General features: G+C 42.3%; 1 protein-coding gene across 1 annotated transcript in view; it reads left to right on the plus strand.

Moving 5' to 3' along the window:
• The first annotated feature begins 5,549 nt into the window (after positions 1–5,549).
• Positions 5,550–17,793, plus strand: part of ME3 (malic enzyme 3) — a 104,606-nt gene continuing 92,362 nt past the window's right edge. The window contains exons 1-2 of the mRNA XM_082626456.1: positions 5,550–5,604; positions 8,570–8,719. Coding sequence (XP_082482582.1) covers positions 5,567–5,604; positions 8,570–8,719 — 188 coding nt within the window. The 5' untranslated portion in view covers positions 5,550–5,566. The remainder of the gene's footprint in view (positions 5,605–8,569; positions 8,720–17,793) is intronic.

Here is a 17,793-nt window from a genome sequence, read left to right on the forward strand (position 1 = left end):
ATGGGGATTCTGGTCCCTTCCTTGTTGATGTGTGCCACCCATGGAGCCACTCTGGGGCTTGCCACTGTGGCCATTGCCACAGTGAGAAGGTTGGGGAAGCTGAGGAAGCCTCGACCAGGAGCTTCTAGGCAGGGCTAGGGCAGCCCTCATTCAGCAGAGCCACCCAGAGTTCTACGCGGAAAAGGTGTCTCTTTTTCACGGTGTGTTGCACATTGTCATTTCAGGATGAAGGCAGGGCAGCTGGGGTCCCCATGTCCCTCAGTATCCCTTATGAGAACAGGTCCTGCAACTTCTGGCAACAGACACTGTCTCCAGAGGGCTTAACTGGGCCAGGGAGCAGATTCCATGACGTCCTACTTGTCCCCCATCTCTCCCTGCCAGTGCCCAAACCAGAAAATGCTGTTCAGTGAAAGACACCAGTCAAGAGAATGAAAAGACAAGCCACGTACTGGAAGAAATATTTACAAAACACATGTCTGATACAGGACTTGTATCCAAAATATGCAAAGAATTCTTTTAAAACAGCTTTATAGAGTTATAATTCACATACCACACAATTCACTTATTTAAAGTATACAATTCAGTGGTTTTGGAGATAATCCATTATTAGCTTTTTAAGTTGTGGTAAAGTATATGTATATATTTACAGCAAAATTTGGTTAAACCATTTGTACAATTAAGTGTCATTAAGTACATTCATAATGTTGTGCAACCATCACTACTGTCCATTTCTGAAACTTTTTCATTGCCCTAAATAGAAACTCTGTAACCAATAAGTAATAACTCACCCACCACTTCCCCACCGCCCAGCCTTTAGTAATCCTAATCTACTTTCTGCCTCCATGAATTTGCCTATTCTAGATATTTCATGTAAGTGGAATCATACAATATTTTGCCTTTTGTATCTGTCCTTCTGTATCATAATGTTTTCAGCGTTCATCCATGAAGTAGCATGTATCAGAATTCATTCTCTTTTATGTTTGAATAAATTTTATTGTACGTATATACATTTTGTTTATCCATTCACATGGTGGTCACCTGGGTTGATTCCACCTTTTGGCTATAGTGAATAATAGCAATGAACGTTGGGGTACAAGTAACTGTTCAAGTCCTTGCTTTCAGTTCCTTTGGGCATATACTAGGAGTAGAATTGCTGGGGTCATATGGTAATTCTGTGTTTAGCTTTTTGAGGAAATGCTAAACCATTTTTCCATAGGGGCTGCCACACTTTACATTCCTACCAGCAATGTACAAAGGTTTCAGTTTCTCCACATCTTCACCAGCACTTGTTATTTACTGGGGTTTTTTTTGGGGGGTTTTGGGGGGTTTTTTTGTTGTGTTTTTTTTTGGGTTTTTTGGTTTTTGGGTTTATACTTACAGCCATCCTAGTGGGTGTGGAATGGTATCTCACTGTAGTTTTGATTTGACTTTCCCTAATGACTAATGATGCTGAATATTTTTTCATATGCTATTGGCCATTTGTATATCTTCTTTGGAGAAATGTCTGTTCAGGTTATTTGCCCATTTTTTACTTGGGTTGTTTTCATTGTGTTGTAGCAGTTACTTAGAGACTGGATATTAAACTGTTATCAGACCTACGATTACCAAATATTTTCTCTCATTTTGTATGTTGGCTTTTTTTATATATAAATTTAATTAATTAATTAATTAATTAATTAATTTTATTTTTGCCTGCATTGGGTCTTCGTTGCTGCGTGTGGGCTTTCTCTAGTTGCGGCGAGCGGGGGCTACTCTTCGTTGCAGAGGACGAAGCCATCTCATTGTGGTGGCTTCTCTTGTTGTGGAGCACGGGCTCTAGGTGCACAGGCTTCAGTAGCTGTGACTCGCTCTGTGGCATGTGGGATTTTCCCGAACCGGGGCTCGAACCCGTGTCCCCTGCATTGACAGGAGGATTCTTAACCACTGAGCCCCCAGGGAAGCCCCTGTACATTGTCTTTTCACTTTCTTGACAGTGTCCCTTTGTGCACAGAAGTTTTTAGATGAAGTCGATTTATCTAATTGTTTCTTTGCTGCTGGTGCAGATGGTGTCATATCTAAGAATCCATAGTCAGACCCAGGGTCATGAAGACTTACCCCTATGTTTTCTTCTAAGAGTTATATGATTTTAGCTCTTATATTTAGGCTATTGATCTGTTTTGAGTTAATTAGGAGTCCAGCTTCATTCTTTTGCGTGTGGAAATCCAGTTGGCCCAGCTGCATCTCTTGAAGAAACTATCCTTTCCCCACTGAATGGAATTGGCATCCTTGTCAAGAATCAACTTGCCACAGATGTATGGGTTTATTTCTGCACTCTTATTTCTGATTCTATTCAGTTGATCTGTAAGTACTTATGCCAGTACCACACTTTTTTTTTCCTTTTTTTAAAGCACCACACTATTTTGATTGCCACAGTTTAATGTTAAGTTTTGAAATCTTTTTTTTTAAAAAATGGTTTAGGTTTTTCAAAGCCCCTTGCTATTCCGTATGAATTTGAGGATAGGCTTTCCTATTTCTGCAAAAGAGGGCATTCAAATTTTGTTAGGGATTGCATTAAAACTGTAGATCAAAGGACTATTAAAACTCAACAATAAGGAAAAAACAATTAAAAAATAGGTGAAAGATCTGAACAGTACCTTACCAAGAAGATATACAGGTGAAAAATAAGCATATAAAAAAATGCTCAACATAATATGTCAATAGGGAGTTACAAATTAAAACAATAATAACATGCCACTACATATCTGTTACAATGACTGAAATTTTTTAAACTGATAATACCAATTACTAGAGAGAATGTGGAGCAAGAGAAACTCATTCACTGCTGGTGGGAATGCAAAGTGATACAGCCACTTTGGAAAACAGTTTGGTAGTTTCTTAAAAAGCTAAATGTAATCTTACCATATGATCCAGCAGTTGCACTTCTGTGTATTTACTCAACTGTTTTGAAAATTTATGTTCACATGAAAACCTGCACATGAATGTTTATAGTAACTTTATGTATATTCACCAAAAACTGAAAGCAACCAAGGTGTCCTTTAGGTAAATGGAGAAACAAGCTGTGGTACAACCAAACAATGGAACGCCATTCAATGATTTAAAAAAATGAGTGATCAAGCCGCAAAAATACATGGATGAACCTTATGTGCTTATTGCCAAGTGAAAGGAAGCCAGTCTGAAAAGGCTACATAATGTATGATTCCAATTGTATGATGTTCTGGAAAAGGCAAAACTGTAGAGACAGTAAAAGAAAAAATCAGTACTTGCCAAAATTCAGGGAGTGGAAGGAGAGATGAATAGGTAAAACACATGGGATTTTAGAGCACTGAAACTGTATAGTATTGTACTATAGTACAGTACTATCGTGATGGATACATGATATGCCTTTGTCAAAACTCATGGAACTTTACAGTACAAACAATGGACCTTAATGTATTCAGATTTTTAAAAAAATATTTAATAGGTTGGAGGATCCCAGGAAGGAATGCAGATTGTGATAAGAGATCTAACTGTATTACAAATATGTGATACCTCAGTGAAGGGGGTTCAAGGAAAAGTGCTGATTTAAGTGACTTTGGAAATGAGCGGAGTTTATGAGAGTAAAGGCAAAAACAATGACACATAAGCACTATACTCTAGCTCATAAAGTTGTTTCCCACTGTAGTACAGGTTAACAGTGTTGATACTACTATATGTCAATAGGGAGTTGCAAATTAAAACAATAATAACATACCGGGGCCTCCCTGGTGGCGCAGTGGTTGAGAGTCCGCCTGCCGATGCAGGGGATACGGGTTCATGCCCCGGTCCGGGAGGATCCCATATGCTGCGGAGCGGCTGGGCCCGTGAGCCATGGCCGCTGAGCCTGCGCGTCCGGAGCCTGTGCTCCGCAACGGGAGAGGCCACAACAGTGAGAGGCCCGCGTACCGCAAAAAAAAAAATAATAATAATAATAATAATAATAATAACATACCACTACATATATATTACAGTACTGAGTAATTAAGCATATAGATGGCAGATGATGGGAGCTAAGTCTCTCACTGTTGGAATCAGAGTTCACAGACCAGCAAGGTGATGAGGCTAGAAAGATCCATGTGGTAATGGGTTAGAGTTAGAGACATTAGTATGAACTGATATTTAGCTTAGTATAGATTCATTTCCTTACTCTGTCAGCTGAGAGGGACTGAAAACAAAGAAACTCCAGTAGCAAGGAGCACAAGGAATAAGTAGAACCCAGATTGTGGTTTCTAATACCATGCTCCAAAAAGGAATCCAGCCTCTTTGAAAAAAATGGCTGGTTCTAGGACTTGGGCAGGCACCGTGCAAGATGAGCCTGGAGCATCTTGTAGTGCCAGAAAATAAGAAGTACTAATGAAAAAGAGAAAGGAAAGGAAAGGGAAGGGAAGGGGAGGGGAGGGGAGGGAAGGGAAGGAAAGGAAAAAGCAAAATTATAGGAGTTAAAGGGACACAGAGCCAACTGAAAGAGTTTCCAATGGCCAAAGCTAGAACAATTTGAGCAAAAAAAATACATAAGACAGTATTGGATTATAACCCAGAGTATAAATCAAATACCCATGAGTTCATTCTAATATAAATTAATGATTGAACAAACAAATGAGACAAATATCCCATGCAGAATTCCAAGTAACTTTACAGTGGAGAGACCTGACAAGCACTACTTCAGCCAAGTGATCATGGTCAACATCGACAGTGGTGAATCATGTTGCTAGTATGTGCCTTGATCTGATGTGGTGAAAATGGCACTTCACCTCTGTGGTCTTCCTCCTCAAAACCCACTACCCCACTGCAGTCATGAGAGAAACATTAGACAAATTCCAGTAGAGGCATAGTGTACAAAATACCTGACCGGTCCTCTTCAAAATGCTCCCTGGTCATCAAAACCAAGGAAAGTCAGAGCCAAGAGGAGCCTAAGGAGACATGATGACTCCATGTAATGTGGGATCCTGGATGGGATCCTGGAATAACAAAGAAAGGGCATTAGGTGAAAACTAAGGAAATCTGAATAAACTGTGGACTTTATTTAATAATAATGTATCACTGTTGATTCATTAACTCTAACGAATGTACCATACTGATGGACGATATTAATAATAGGGGAAACTGGGTGAGGAGATATGTGGGAACTCTCTGTACTATCTTCTCAATACTTCTGTAAATCTAAAACTGCTCTAAAAATAAAATACATTTAAAAAAAATAAACAAAAATAAACCAAAAGAACCCCTGATGATATAGATATTTTCCATGTTTTTCTAAGAGGAAGCTGGAACCCAGAAGAGTCAAGATAACTGGCACAGATTGCCCAGCTACTTAAACGGCAGAGGTGGGATTTGAGTCCAGGGTCCTTGCTGTTGAGTCACAGTGACTTTGGCCTGTCTGTGGGTGGAACTCTTCTGTTCCTTGGTTTCCTGCTTATCCATTTATGTGTGTGTGTTTCTTTCTTGTTCTCCCCAGGGCATGGCCTTTACCCTTGAGGAAAGGCTGCAGCTTGGGATCCATGGCCTAATACCCCCCTGCTTCCTGAGTCAGGACGTCCAGCTCCTCCGGATTATGAGATACTACGAGCGGCAGCAGAGTGACCTGGACAAGTTAGTACCTAAAGTCTCTTCTCTCTCCCCAGAGCCCCAGGCTTAGCTGTCTGTTTGCTGTGGTCCACAGAGGGTTTTCTGGATACTCTCTAGCCAGGAAAGGCTGAGAGCCCTGAGAGATCCCAGATCCAGCCCTGCCTTCCATAGGGTGATGGTCTCCTTGAGGACCAGGGCTTGTTATGATCAAGGCACAGTCAATGTGTCCTGGGAAGACTGGAAAGGGAGCCTGAATTCCAACCAATGGAATCTGGTTGGGCCCCCGGGAAGTGGTGGAATCAGAGTCAGCCCAGGAAGCACCAATAGGACTTCAGCATTCAGCAGTGGGGTTCATGGAAGGCATTTTACTCAGCGGGAAGAAGTGGGGCAAAAATGTAGGGACAGGTATGTTAAGGAAGTGGTACGTGGCCCAGGTTCCTGGAATAGAGGGAATGTGGTGGAGAAGAGGGGAAATGGACAGGGGCACCTTGGGAAGGACCTGCGATGTCGTAGGTTGGAGGTTTGGGGGAGTAGTTAACAACCCTACTGCCCCTCTGGTCCCTCCCCAGTGGGGATATAGACATGAAGAGCCAATGGGGGATCACAGGGTCAGCTTTATCAGTCTTACTAAAGAAGGTAGTGACCTCACAGGTCACATGGCTATGAATTGGCACAGCCAGGATTTGAACACAGATACTTAGCTCCAGAGTCCGTGCTTTCAACCTCTCTGCTACAGCGTAGCTAAGAGGCATTGAAGCTTAGTGGCTACAAGACTAGACTAGTACTGGACTGAGTTCAAATCCTCATTTTACCACTTAACAGTGAAAGTTCTTTAGCCTCTCTGGGTCATTTCCCATCTGTACATTGAGTATATCAGTGGTGTCTAACTCATAGGGTTACGATGAGGATTAAATACATTAGTATTTGTGAAGTGCTTAGAACAGTGCCTGGCCCATAGTCGGCAGTATGTGAGAGCTTGTTAAATAAATGTGTCATCTTGCCATGGGCTCCAGCAGAAATGTAGGGAGAAGATAAGTGTTCCTCTTACATATCCATAGAGCTTAATGGCCAAGACTTTGGGTCCTTGAGGTTGTGGCTATCCCCCTAGGGGCTGAGTGCAGCAGCTTGTCAGGATCTTCCCATGTCCCCCCAATACCATCCTTCACTTCTGAGCGGTAGTGGGTAAGGAAGCCTCTGCCCCCTCCCCCCCCTCCCCTGCAGCACTAACCTCTATGGTCATTACTCACATTAACTCCAAGGCCATACTGCAGCCCAAGCCAAACGTTCTCTCCCTCTTGTTTATTCCACTCAGATTGTGTCTAGCCTCGTCACCCTGAAGAGCAAACCAGAAAGTACACGTTGATTCCAGCTAACAATATTAGACGTGCCCTAACTTTGAACAATCTGAACTTCTCTCATCTGTTAAATTTGCAAAGAAGAATTAAAGTCCAAGGTGAAATCCTCCTTCTTAAAGATATTAAGCCCTAAAAATCAAAATCCAAAATCCTTCCCTTTCCAGTTCTTTCCAGCTAGATGGGCCTCACTCATATGCCTGGAAAGATGTGCCAGGCTCAGGGGGCAGATGCCTGATGCTGGGAGCGCTAGGGAGTTTGCTACTGACACTCGCCCTGTTGACTACTCTGACCCACTCATTCCTGGACTCCCTCATTTCAGCAGGTGCTTAGGGGGAAATGCTAAGGACGCTCCCCAGCTTCTTACGGATAAGGACAGTGGAGTGCTGGTAAATGTTTAAGAACTGGCTTTGGGGCTGTTGGGTGGGGATTTAGAGCACTTGCCAGTTGCCGTGGTGTAAATACTCCCACCATGGCCAGTTTGAACTTACCAACTTGACATCACTGAATGCAGAATTGAGAAGTGATGTGTACAAATAGCTACTGAGTAAGGGAATCCTTACAGTAGTGCTGAGCTGAGATCCTGGCTATTCTAAGCATAAATCCTCCCTTCCGAAAAGTGCCTCCTAAAACACGTTTTTTAGTTCTGAACCAGTGTCTTTGGTGAAGAAGAAGAGGCTGACGCCCCAAGAAGTCACAAGACTTCCTCACAGTGACACAGCTAGTGAAGAGCAGAGCTGCGATTCACACCCAGGACCCTGACACAACACCCAGGGATCATTCCCCTGTCAGAGCATCTCTGTCACCCCACTCCATGCCAGGACCTCACGTGCCTTCGTTATCTCTCCCAAACTGTTGTCCCGAAAGGTTGCAATATCAGCAGTCACTTACACCTCATTGGGAATTTCAATCCCTTGCTTTTTTCTCCCAGACTTTTTTTGCATTTTTAGGAGTGTGAATGAAAGGCTCTTTTCCTGGCTTAGTGATTTCAGGCTTCAGGAACTAAGTAAGAGAGAGATTTTTTGGGGGAACATGCTTCCTGAGATCACTTGGTACTCAACCACTGGTGAACACTGCTTGTGACAGGAACCAGCCCTGTGTGGTAGAAAAGGCCAGTTCATATATCACTGGTCCGTCCAGTATTTTCCTTGACCCTCCCCCATCCGCAGAATGCCGTTATTCTGTTGTCATTCATTAATGTCCACATAATAATAGTATAACTAACCACCTTGCATCATGGTTGAGAGTGCAGATTCTGGAGTCAGATTGCTTAGGTTCAGATCCCTTGGGTGAATTATTTCATTTCTCTGTGTCTTGATCTCCTTGTCTCTAAAATAGTCAGAATTATAGTACCCCCCTTCCAAGTCACTGGGAGGCGTGTTCCCCGTGTTAAATGAGTTAATGGAGAACATTTAGCATAGCACCTACACCACGTGTAGTAATAGCACCATAAGGCAGGTGCTATTCTCCACATTTCATAGGTGGTGAGACACATGCTTAGAGGAGATGGTGACTTGCCCATGAAGGTGCCATTGAAAGTAGCTGAGTGGGAGCCCTGGGTCTTTGCATCAGGGGCCTTCCGTGCTGCCACAGATGGTGCTCATGTGATCAGCTTGGTTCTTGCCTCACCTCCCCAGGTACATCATCCTCATGACACTCCAAGACCGGAACGAGAAGCTCTTCTACCGAGTGCTGACGTCAGACGTGGAGAAATTCATGCCCATCGTGTACACGCCCACCGTGGGGCTGGCCTGTCAGCAGTACGGCCTGACCTTCCGCAGGCCCCGGTGAGTGGTCCTGGGACAAGGGCTCAGGGAGGGGCTGTCTCATGGAGGGGAATCAATCTTCCTGCTGGCCCTGCTTGTTGGGACTCCGGAGGCGCTTTCTGATTGGGGCAGCGGCCCAACGAGACATTTGTTTTAAAGCAGTTGCTCAGTGAAATGACCCCATGTGCAGAGAAATGAGCTGAGAGAGTATCTAGCAAGGGGATAGTGGAACTTCTTCACCTCGGAATAATAAATGCCCGACATGTTGTTCAGAGTTGGCCTGGGAGGAAGATTTGTTTTTCTCTCCTTATCTTCCTCCAACTTCCTCCCTCCCTCTCTCCCTCCAAACCCTGCTTTCCTGGTCATCTCCAATGTGCCAACAGCTCTCCTGCCAATTCAGGCCCATGAATAATGGAGTGTTGGATGCCAGAGACTGAATTCTTTTGCTGATTCAAAGAACCAGTATTCCTTCATTTGAGTTTGACTCAGATTCCACTCAAATCATCATTTTATTAGGCAAAAATTTGGCACTGCATTTTCTTTCAGAGCCAAAGAGTTTGGGAGCAGTTTTCTAAAGAGATCACCTGGTTTTTTCACAGTGAGTTCAGCATATACATTTTTTAAAAATTAAAAAGGAAAACATGGGAGGATTTTCAAGTCTTCAGTGCAAGGTAATTGTCAACACATAGTTCTATCACTGATGATTAAAGAGCTCCTGGGTTTATTATATGACATGGAACGTTGTTTCGGTCTGTGTTAAAATACGTAAATTTACAACATACTGTGCACAGATGTGTAATTTATGTTTACATAGAATTTATAAATCTGTGTTTATAAATCATGCGCTATGTGGGGAACATGTAATCATGGATCCAGATCATCTTTTGTTAATTTGGAAAAACAGTCTTCCGGTTCTGAAGGCAGCATTTGGGATGAGCATTGCAGGCTGAGCCCAGGGAGTCCCCAGTGTTACCCTTGGCAGAGGGCAGCGTGTCACACCTCGTCTGGGGGAGGGTGTCCGGCTGTTGTAGCAGACTCGTCCTCATCACTCAGAGCAGCCACGCTTCTGCCGTTCTGGGGCATGGGGTAGGGGTGGTGTGTGGGGAGCGAGGCAGTGCACCAAGGCCCCATAGCAGTTCTGGTCTTTGACCTGCGTCTTTCAACAGGAAAGAGACTCCTGTTCCCTTATTCTCATCCCTAAAACCAACACTGGCAGAGACCTTGGAAGCTGATGGTACATATCTGAAGGATGCAGGACCCTATTTACCTCCCAGTTCCTACTCAGAGATGGTCCTTGCAGGTCCTTCCTCTTGCACAGTGCAGCTCAGCTCATGTCATTTCCCTCCTCTGAGGCTGTCAGCAGCCACCTGGGGCTTAAAGAAACAAGTCGAACACTTTGACAAAACTAAGCCTGGCACAGCCCAGATCGTCCTCAAAAATCCCATGTTCTGGCTCCCCTGATCTAGTCTTCTTGTCCAAGTATGCCTGGCATTCTCTGCATGCCTTTGCACATGTAGTCCCCTCTGCCTCAGACTCCTGCATTCTCTCCTTTCCTCATTCTCCGCCCGTCAAGATTCAAGTTATCCTGCACACACACCCCTTCCAAGAGTCTCTGTGGAGCCCTCCCTGATCCACGCCGGCCTGAACTGATCACTCTGCTCTCAGCCTCCCACACAATCCATTACACATATTTCTATTCCATAGTTTTATTGTTGGTGCTTTATGTTTTTAATTATTTGTGTATCAGCCTCCTCTACTCGAACACAAATTTCTGGAGGGGGCAGGAAATGCATCAGATCCATGTCTCGAGTAATCGACCCTCAGATGGGAAGGTAGCATTGTGAACTGAGTGAGAAGAAAGAGCTAGGTGTTCGCAGTCAGCCCCATGGTTTAGTCTCCTTGACCTTGGGCAAGCTTCTTAACCTCTCTCAGCCTTAATATACACATTTATCAAATGGAGGTAATAGCGCTACTTACCTCAAATAATCATTGTGAGGGTACAGTGTGATAGTGTGGCCAGGTACCTGGCATAAATGTTAGGGTCTGTTTCCTTCAGTAACTACTGGGAGGAAGGAAGGACTGATAAATATAGAGTTCTACTATATATCTGCATTTAAAAATTTTTGCAAAGAAAATTGAGTCATTGAACATGTAATGAACAAACATGTGTAACTACAGATGCGATTTGCCTCTTCCAGACTCATTGTTTCCTGAAGAGGTCCTTTAATCCTAAAGGCATGGCTCACTGCTGTCACTGGCTTGCAGCTGAGATCGCATGGAAATACACGGCCATCCCACTCCCCTCTCCCCCTCCCAGGCTGTGTGGGAGCCCTTCTCCACAGGCGCTATGGACTAGATTGTGAATTCAGCTGTTGGCTTCAGATAAACTAGTATCAGGCTGGTGATGGTAGAGTTTGCCTCCAGGGCCCACTCCAGAATCCAGGAAACATGCAAGACTGAATTTGAGTTAATGAGCAATTCTGGAGCTGTTACTAGGTGCTGAGCATCATGTTACACACTGTGAAGTTACCCCCAAAGAACAAAATACAGTTCTTGACCTCAAGCAATAATAATGTAAGTTGAATACAATAAAAGTTAAAAGGAAATAAGAGATTTAATAGGGACAAAGGATTACAGCAGCACAAGGGAGAGGAATATTTCTTTTCCCTGAGGGCAGCAGGAATGCTTCACCTGGAAGGCTGAATAGGAATTCCATGGGTGGAGAAGGAGGGAATGGCCATTCCAGGAAAGGGCTTGGTTTTATCGGTTTTGTAGACAGCCTGGCAGTCAGCTACCTTGGGTATCTCCCCACCTCCTCTGCCTGGCAAGGAGGACAATGGGAGGGGACCTAAGCCTTTACATCCATTGGCTTATAATGGATCTTCCCAAAGTCCTGGAAGGTTAGTTTGTAAACAGTGTCATTCATTTCACAAATGAGGAAACTGGGGTGGCCAAAGGAAAGGAGCTGGTCTGAGATCACATTTGGCAAGCAATTTATAAAGTGAAAATTCTGACAGTGGGAATCAGGGGAAAGCCACACCAAGAAAATGACATTTGATCTGGGCCATGAAAGATGAGTGCAAAGAATTGAGACAAAAAGTCTTTGTTGCTCTTAGATAGCCTCATTCACTAGAGGGCAGACAGCAGAAGCAAGAACTACAATTCTGCAGCCTGTGGAGGAAGACCACATTCACAGAAAGACAGACAAAATGAAAAGGCAGAGGACTTTGTACCAGATGAAGGAACAAGATAAAACCCCAGAAAAACAACTAAGTGAAGTGGAGATAGGCAACCTTCCAGAAAAAGAATTCAGAATAATGATAGTGAAGATGATCCAGGGCCTCGGAAAAAGAATAGAGGCAAAGATCAAGAAGATACAAGAAATGTTTAACAAAGACCTAGAAGAATTAAAGAACAAACAAGGAGATAAACAGTACAATAACTGAAATGTAAAATACACTAGAAGGAATCAATAGCAGAATAACTGAGGCAGAAGAACGGATAAGTGACCTGGAAGACAGAATGGTGGAATTCACTGCTGTGGAAGAGAGTAAAGCAAAAAGAATGAAAAGAAATGAAGACAGCCTAAGAGACCCCTGAAACAACCTTAAACGAAACAACATTCGCATTATAGGGGTCCCAGAAGGAGAAGAGAGAGAGAAAGGACCCGAGAAAATATGTGAAGACATTATAGTCGAAAACTTCCCTAACATGGGAGAGGAAATAGCCACCCAAGTCCAGGAAGCACAGAGAGTCCCAGGCAGGATAAACCCAAGGAGAAACACGCCAAGACACATAGTAATCAAATTGACAAAAGTTAAAGACAAAGAAAATTATTGAAATCAACAAGGAAAAAATGACAAATAACATACAAGGGAACTCCCATAAGGTTAACAGCTGATTTCTCAGCAGAAACTTTACAAGCCAGAAGGGAGTGGCACAATATATTTAAAGTGATGAAAGGGAAGAACCTACAACCAAGATTACTCTACCCAGAAAGATTCTCATTCAGATTCAACGAGAAATCAAAAGCTTTACAGACAAGCAAAAGCTAAAGAGAATTCAGCACCACCAAACCAGCTCTACGACAAATGCTAAAGGAACTTCTCTAAGTGGGAAACATGACAGAAGAAAAGGACTTACAAAAACAAACCCAAAACAATTAAGAAAATGATTATAGGAACATACATATTGATAATTACCTTAAACCTGATTGGATTAACTGCTCCAACCAAAAGACACAGGCTGCCTGAATGGATACAAAAACAAGATCCATATATATGCTGTCTACAAGAGACCCACTGCAGACCTAGGGACACATACAGACTGAAAGTGAGGTGATGGAAAAAGATATTCCATGCAAATGGAAATCAAAAGAAAGCTGGAGTAGCAATACTCATATCAGATAAAATACACTTTAAAATAAAGAATGTTACAAGAGACAAGGAAGGACACTATGTAATGATCAAGGGATCAATCCAAGAAGAAGACATAACAATTATAAATATATATGCACCCAACATAGGAGCACCTCAATACATAAGGCAAATGCTAACAGCTATAAAAGAGGAAATCGACAGTAACACAAAAATAGTGGGGGACTTTAACACCTCACTTACACCAATGGACAGATCATCCAGACAGAAAATTAATAAGGAAACACAAGCTTTAAATGACACAATAGACCAGATAGATTTAATTGATATTTATAGGACATTCCATCCAAAAACAGCAGACTACACTTTCTTGTCAAGTGCACACAGAACATTCTCCAGGACTGATCACTTCTTGAGTCACAAATCAAGCCTTGGTAAATTTAAGAAAATTGAAATCATATCAAGCATCTTTTCCGACCACAATGCTACGAGATTAGAAACTAATTACAGGGAAAAAACCCATAAAAAACACAAACACATGGAGGCTAAACAATACATTACTAAATAACCAAGAGGCCACTGAAGAAATCAAAGAGGAAATCAAAAAATACCTTGAGATAAATTACAATGAAAACATGACAATTCAAAACCTATGCGATGCAGCAAAAGCAGTTCTAAGAGGGAAGTTTATAGCAATAAATCCTACCTCAAGAAACAACAAACATCTCAAATAAACAATCTAACCTTACACCTAAAGGAACTAGAGAAAGAAGAACAAACAAACCCAAAGTTAGTAGAAGGAAAGAAATCGTAAAGATCAGAGCAGAAATAAACGAAATAGAAACAAAGAAAACAATAGCAAAGATCAGTAAAACTAAAATCTGGTTCTTTGAGAAGATAAACAAAATTGATAAATCTTTAGCCAGACTCATCAAGAAAAAGAGGGAGAGGACTCAATCAATAAAATTAGAAATGAAAAAAGAGAAGTTACAACGGACACCACAGAAATACAGAGCATCATAAGAGACTACTATAAGCAACTCTATGCCAATAAAATGGACAACCTGGAAGAAACAGACAAATTAGAAAGGTATAACCTTCCAAGACTGAACCAGGAAGAAATAGAAAATATGAACAGACCAATCACAAGCACTGAAATTGAAACTGTGATTAAAAATCTTCCAACAAACAAAAGTCCAGGACCAGATGGCTTCACAGGTGAATTCTATCAAACATTTAGAGAAGAGCTAACACCCATGCTTCTCAAACTCTTCCAAAAAATTTGAGAGGAAGGAACACTGCCAAACTCATTCTATGAGGCCACCATCACCCTGATACCAAAACCAGACAAAGATACTACAAAAAAAGAAAATTACAGACCAGTATCACTGATGAATATAGATGCAAAAATCCTCAACAAAATACTAGCAAACAGAATCCAACAGCACATTAAAAGGATCATACACCATGGGGCTTCCCTGGTGGCGCAGTGGTTGAGAGTCTGCCTGCCGAGGCAGGGGACGCGGGTCCATGCCCCGGTCTGGGAGGATCCCACATGCCGCGGAGCGGCTGGGCCCATGAGCCATGGCCGCTGAGCCTGCGCATCCGGAGCCTGTGCTCCGCAATGGGAGAGGCCACAACAGTGAGAGGCCCGCATACCACCAAAAAAAAAAAAAAAAAAAGGATCATACACCATGATCAAGTGGGATTTATCCCAGGGATGCAAGGATTCTTCAATATACACACATCAATCAGTGTGATACACCATATTAACAAATTGGAGAAGAAAAACCATATGATTATCTCAATAGATGCAGAAAAAGCTTTTGACAAAATTCAACACCCACTTATGATAAAAACCTCTCCAGAAAGTGGGCATAGAGGGAACCTACCTCAACATAATAAAGGCCATATACAACAAACCCACAGCAAACATCATTCTCAATGGTGAAAAACTGAAAACATTTCCTCTAAGATCAGGAACAAGACAAGGATGTCCACTCTCACCACTATTATTCAACATAGTTTTGGAAGTCCTTGCCATGGCAATCAGAGAAGAAAAAGAAATACAATTTTGAAAAGAAGAAGTAAAACTGTCACTGTTTGCAGATGCCATGATGACTGTACATAGAGAATCCTCAAGATGCCACCAGAGAACAACTAGAGCTAATCACTGAATCTGATAAAGTTGCAGGATACAAAATTAATGCACAGAAATCTCTTGCATTCCTATACACTAACAATGAAAGATCATAAATAGAAATTAAGGAAACAGTCCCATTCACCATTGCAACAACAAGAATAAAATACCTAGGAATAAACCTACCTAAGGAGGTAAAACACCTGTACTCAGAAAACTGTAAGACACTGATGAAATAAATCAAAGATGACACAAAGAGATGGAGAGATACACCATGTTCTTGGATTGGAAGAATCAATATTGTGAAAATGACTATACTACCCAAAGCAATCTACAGATTCAATGCAATCCCTATCAAATTACCAGTGGCATTTTTTACAGAACTAGAACAAAAAAACCTTAAAATTTGTATGGAGACACAAAAGACCCCGAATAGCCAAAGGAGTCTTGAGGGAAAAAATGGAGCTGGAGGAATCAGACTCCCTGACTTCAGACTATACTACAAAGCTACAGTAATCAAGACAATATGGTACTGGCACAAAAACAGAAATATAGATCAATGGAATAGGATGGAAAACCCAGAGATAAACCCACACACCTATGGTCAACTAATCTATGACAAAGGAGTCAAGGATATACAATGGAGAAAAGACAGTCTCTTCGGTAAGTGGTGCTGGGAAAACTGGACAGCTACATGTAAAAGAATGAAATTAGAACACTCCCTAACACCATACAGAAAAGATAAACTCAAAATGGATTAGAGACCTAAATGTAAGACCAGACACTATAAAACTCTTAGAGGAAAACATAAGAAGAACACTTTTTGACATAAATCACAGCAAGATCTTTTTAGATCCACCTCCTAGAGTAATGGAAATAAAAACAAAAATCATCAAGTGGGACCTAATGAAACTTAAAAGCTTTTGCACAGCAAAGGAAACTACAAACGAGACAAAAAGAGAACCCTCAGAATGGGAGAAAATATTTGCCAACAAATCAACGGACAAAGGATTAATCTCCAAAATATATAAACAGCTCATACAGCTCAATATTAAAAAAACAACCCAATCAAAAAATGGGCCGAAGACCTAAATAGACATTTCTCCAAAAAAGACATAAAGATGGCCAAGAAGTACATGAAAAGCTGCTCAACATCACTAATTATTAGAGAAATGCAAATCAAAACCACAATGAGGTATCACCTCACACCAGTTAGAATGGGCGTCGTCAGAAAATCTACAAACAACAAATGCTGGAGAGGGTGTGGAGAAAAGGGAACCCTCTTGCACTGTTGGTGGGAATGTAAATTGATACAGCCACTATGGAGAACAGTATGGAGGTTCCTTAAAAAACTAAAAATAGAATTACCATATGACCCAGCAATCCCACTACTGCGTATATACCCAGAGAAAACCATAATTCAAAAAGACACATGCACCCCAATGTTCATTGCAGCACTATTTACAATAGCCAGGTCAGGGAAGCAACCTAAATATCCATCGACAGACAAATGGATAAAGAAGATGTGGTACATATATACAATGGAATATTACTCAGCCATAAAAGGGAACGAAATTGGGCCATTTGTAGAGACATGGATGGAGCTAGACTGTCATGCAGAGTGAAGTAAGTCAGAAAAAGAAAAATAAATATCGTATATTAACGCATGTATGTGGAACCTGGAAATATGGTACAGATGAACTGGTTTGCAGGGTAGAAATAGAGACACAGGTGTAGAGAACAAACATATGGACATCAAGGGGGGACAGTGGCGGTGGGGGGAAGGGGGATGAATTGTGAGATTGGGATTGACATATATACACTAAAATGCATAAAATAGATAACTAATAAGAACCTGCTGTATAAAGAAATAAATAAAATTCAAAAAAAAAGTCTTTGTCTACAGTGACCCAAGCACACCCACCTCCCCCTTGCTAGAATGCAAGGCCTCTGGGACCTTATGGAGGGTGGAACAGCAGACTAGAGGGGCTGGGTAGGAGAACTGACCAGTGGTTCTGCCCAATACTTGGTCTCCTCCCCACTGCCCAAGGGGGCTGGATTAATGGGGAGCTGTTTCACACTCCCATCCTGGACTCACTGGTGGTTCTCCAGTGGGTCAGCAATGGAGAGGGTCTTGACAGCAGAGTGGAGGTCCATGTGGGTGGAAACAGGGCCCTGCCAACCACCTGATCCCAGAGAGCCAGGTCGACCCTGAGTGGGTGTAGAGAGGGTGCTGCAGAAGCTGGACACGTAGCATGGAAAACAGATGTGTGATGGTCCCGGCAGGAGACCTGCAGTTGTACTAGAACCAGGAGAAAAGCATCATCATAATAACTGCTCGCTAAAGGCCAGGTGCTATCCTAAAATCTTTATATAGATAACCCGTTTAATTATCACAGACCCCCTAAGAGATAGGTACTATGATCATCGTATTTGTAGATGGGAAAACTGAGGCACAAAGAAAACTTGCCCAGAGTCACACAGCTCATAACCAGCAAAGCCAGGACCTAAACCCACGCAGTCTGAACCAGAGTGTGGACAGATAACCTCCACACCATGCTGCTTGCTAGAGTTTGGGG

Source organism: Mesoplodon mirus, assembly GCF_964341445.2.
Source record: "Mesoplodon mirus genome assembly, chromosome: 7".
Taxonomy (NCBI): Eukaryota; Metazoa; Chordata; class Mammalia; order Artiodactyla; family Ziphiidae; genus Mesoplodon; species Mesoplodon mirus.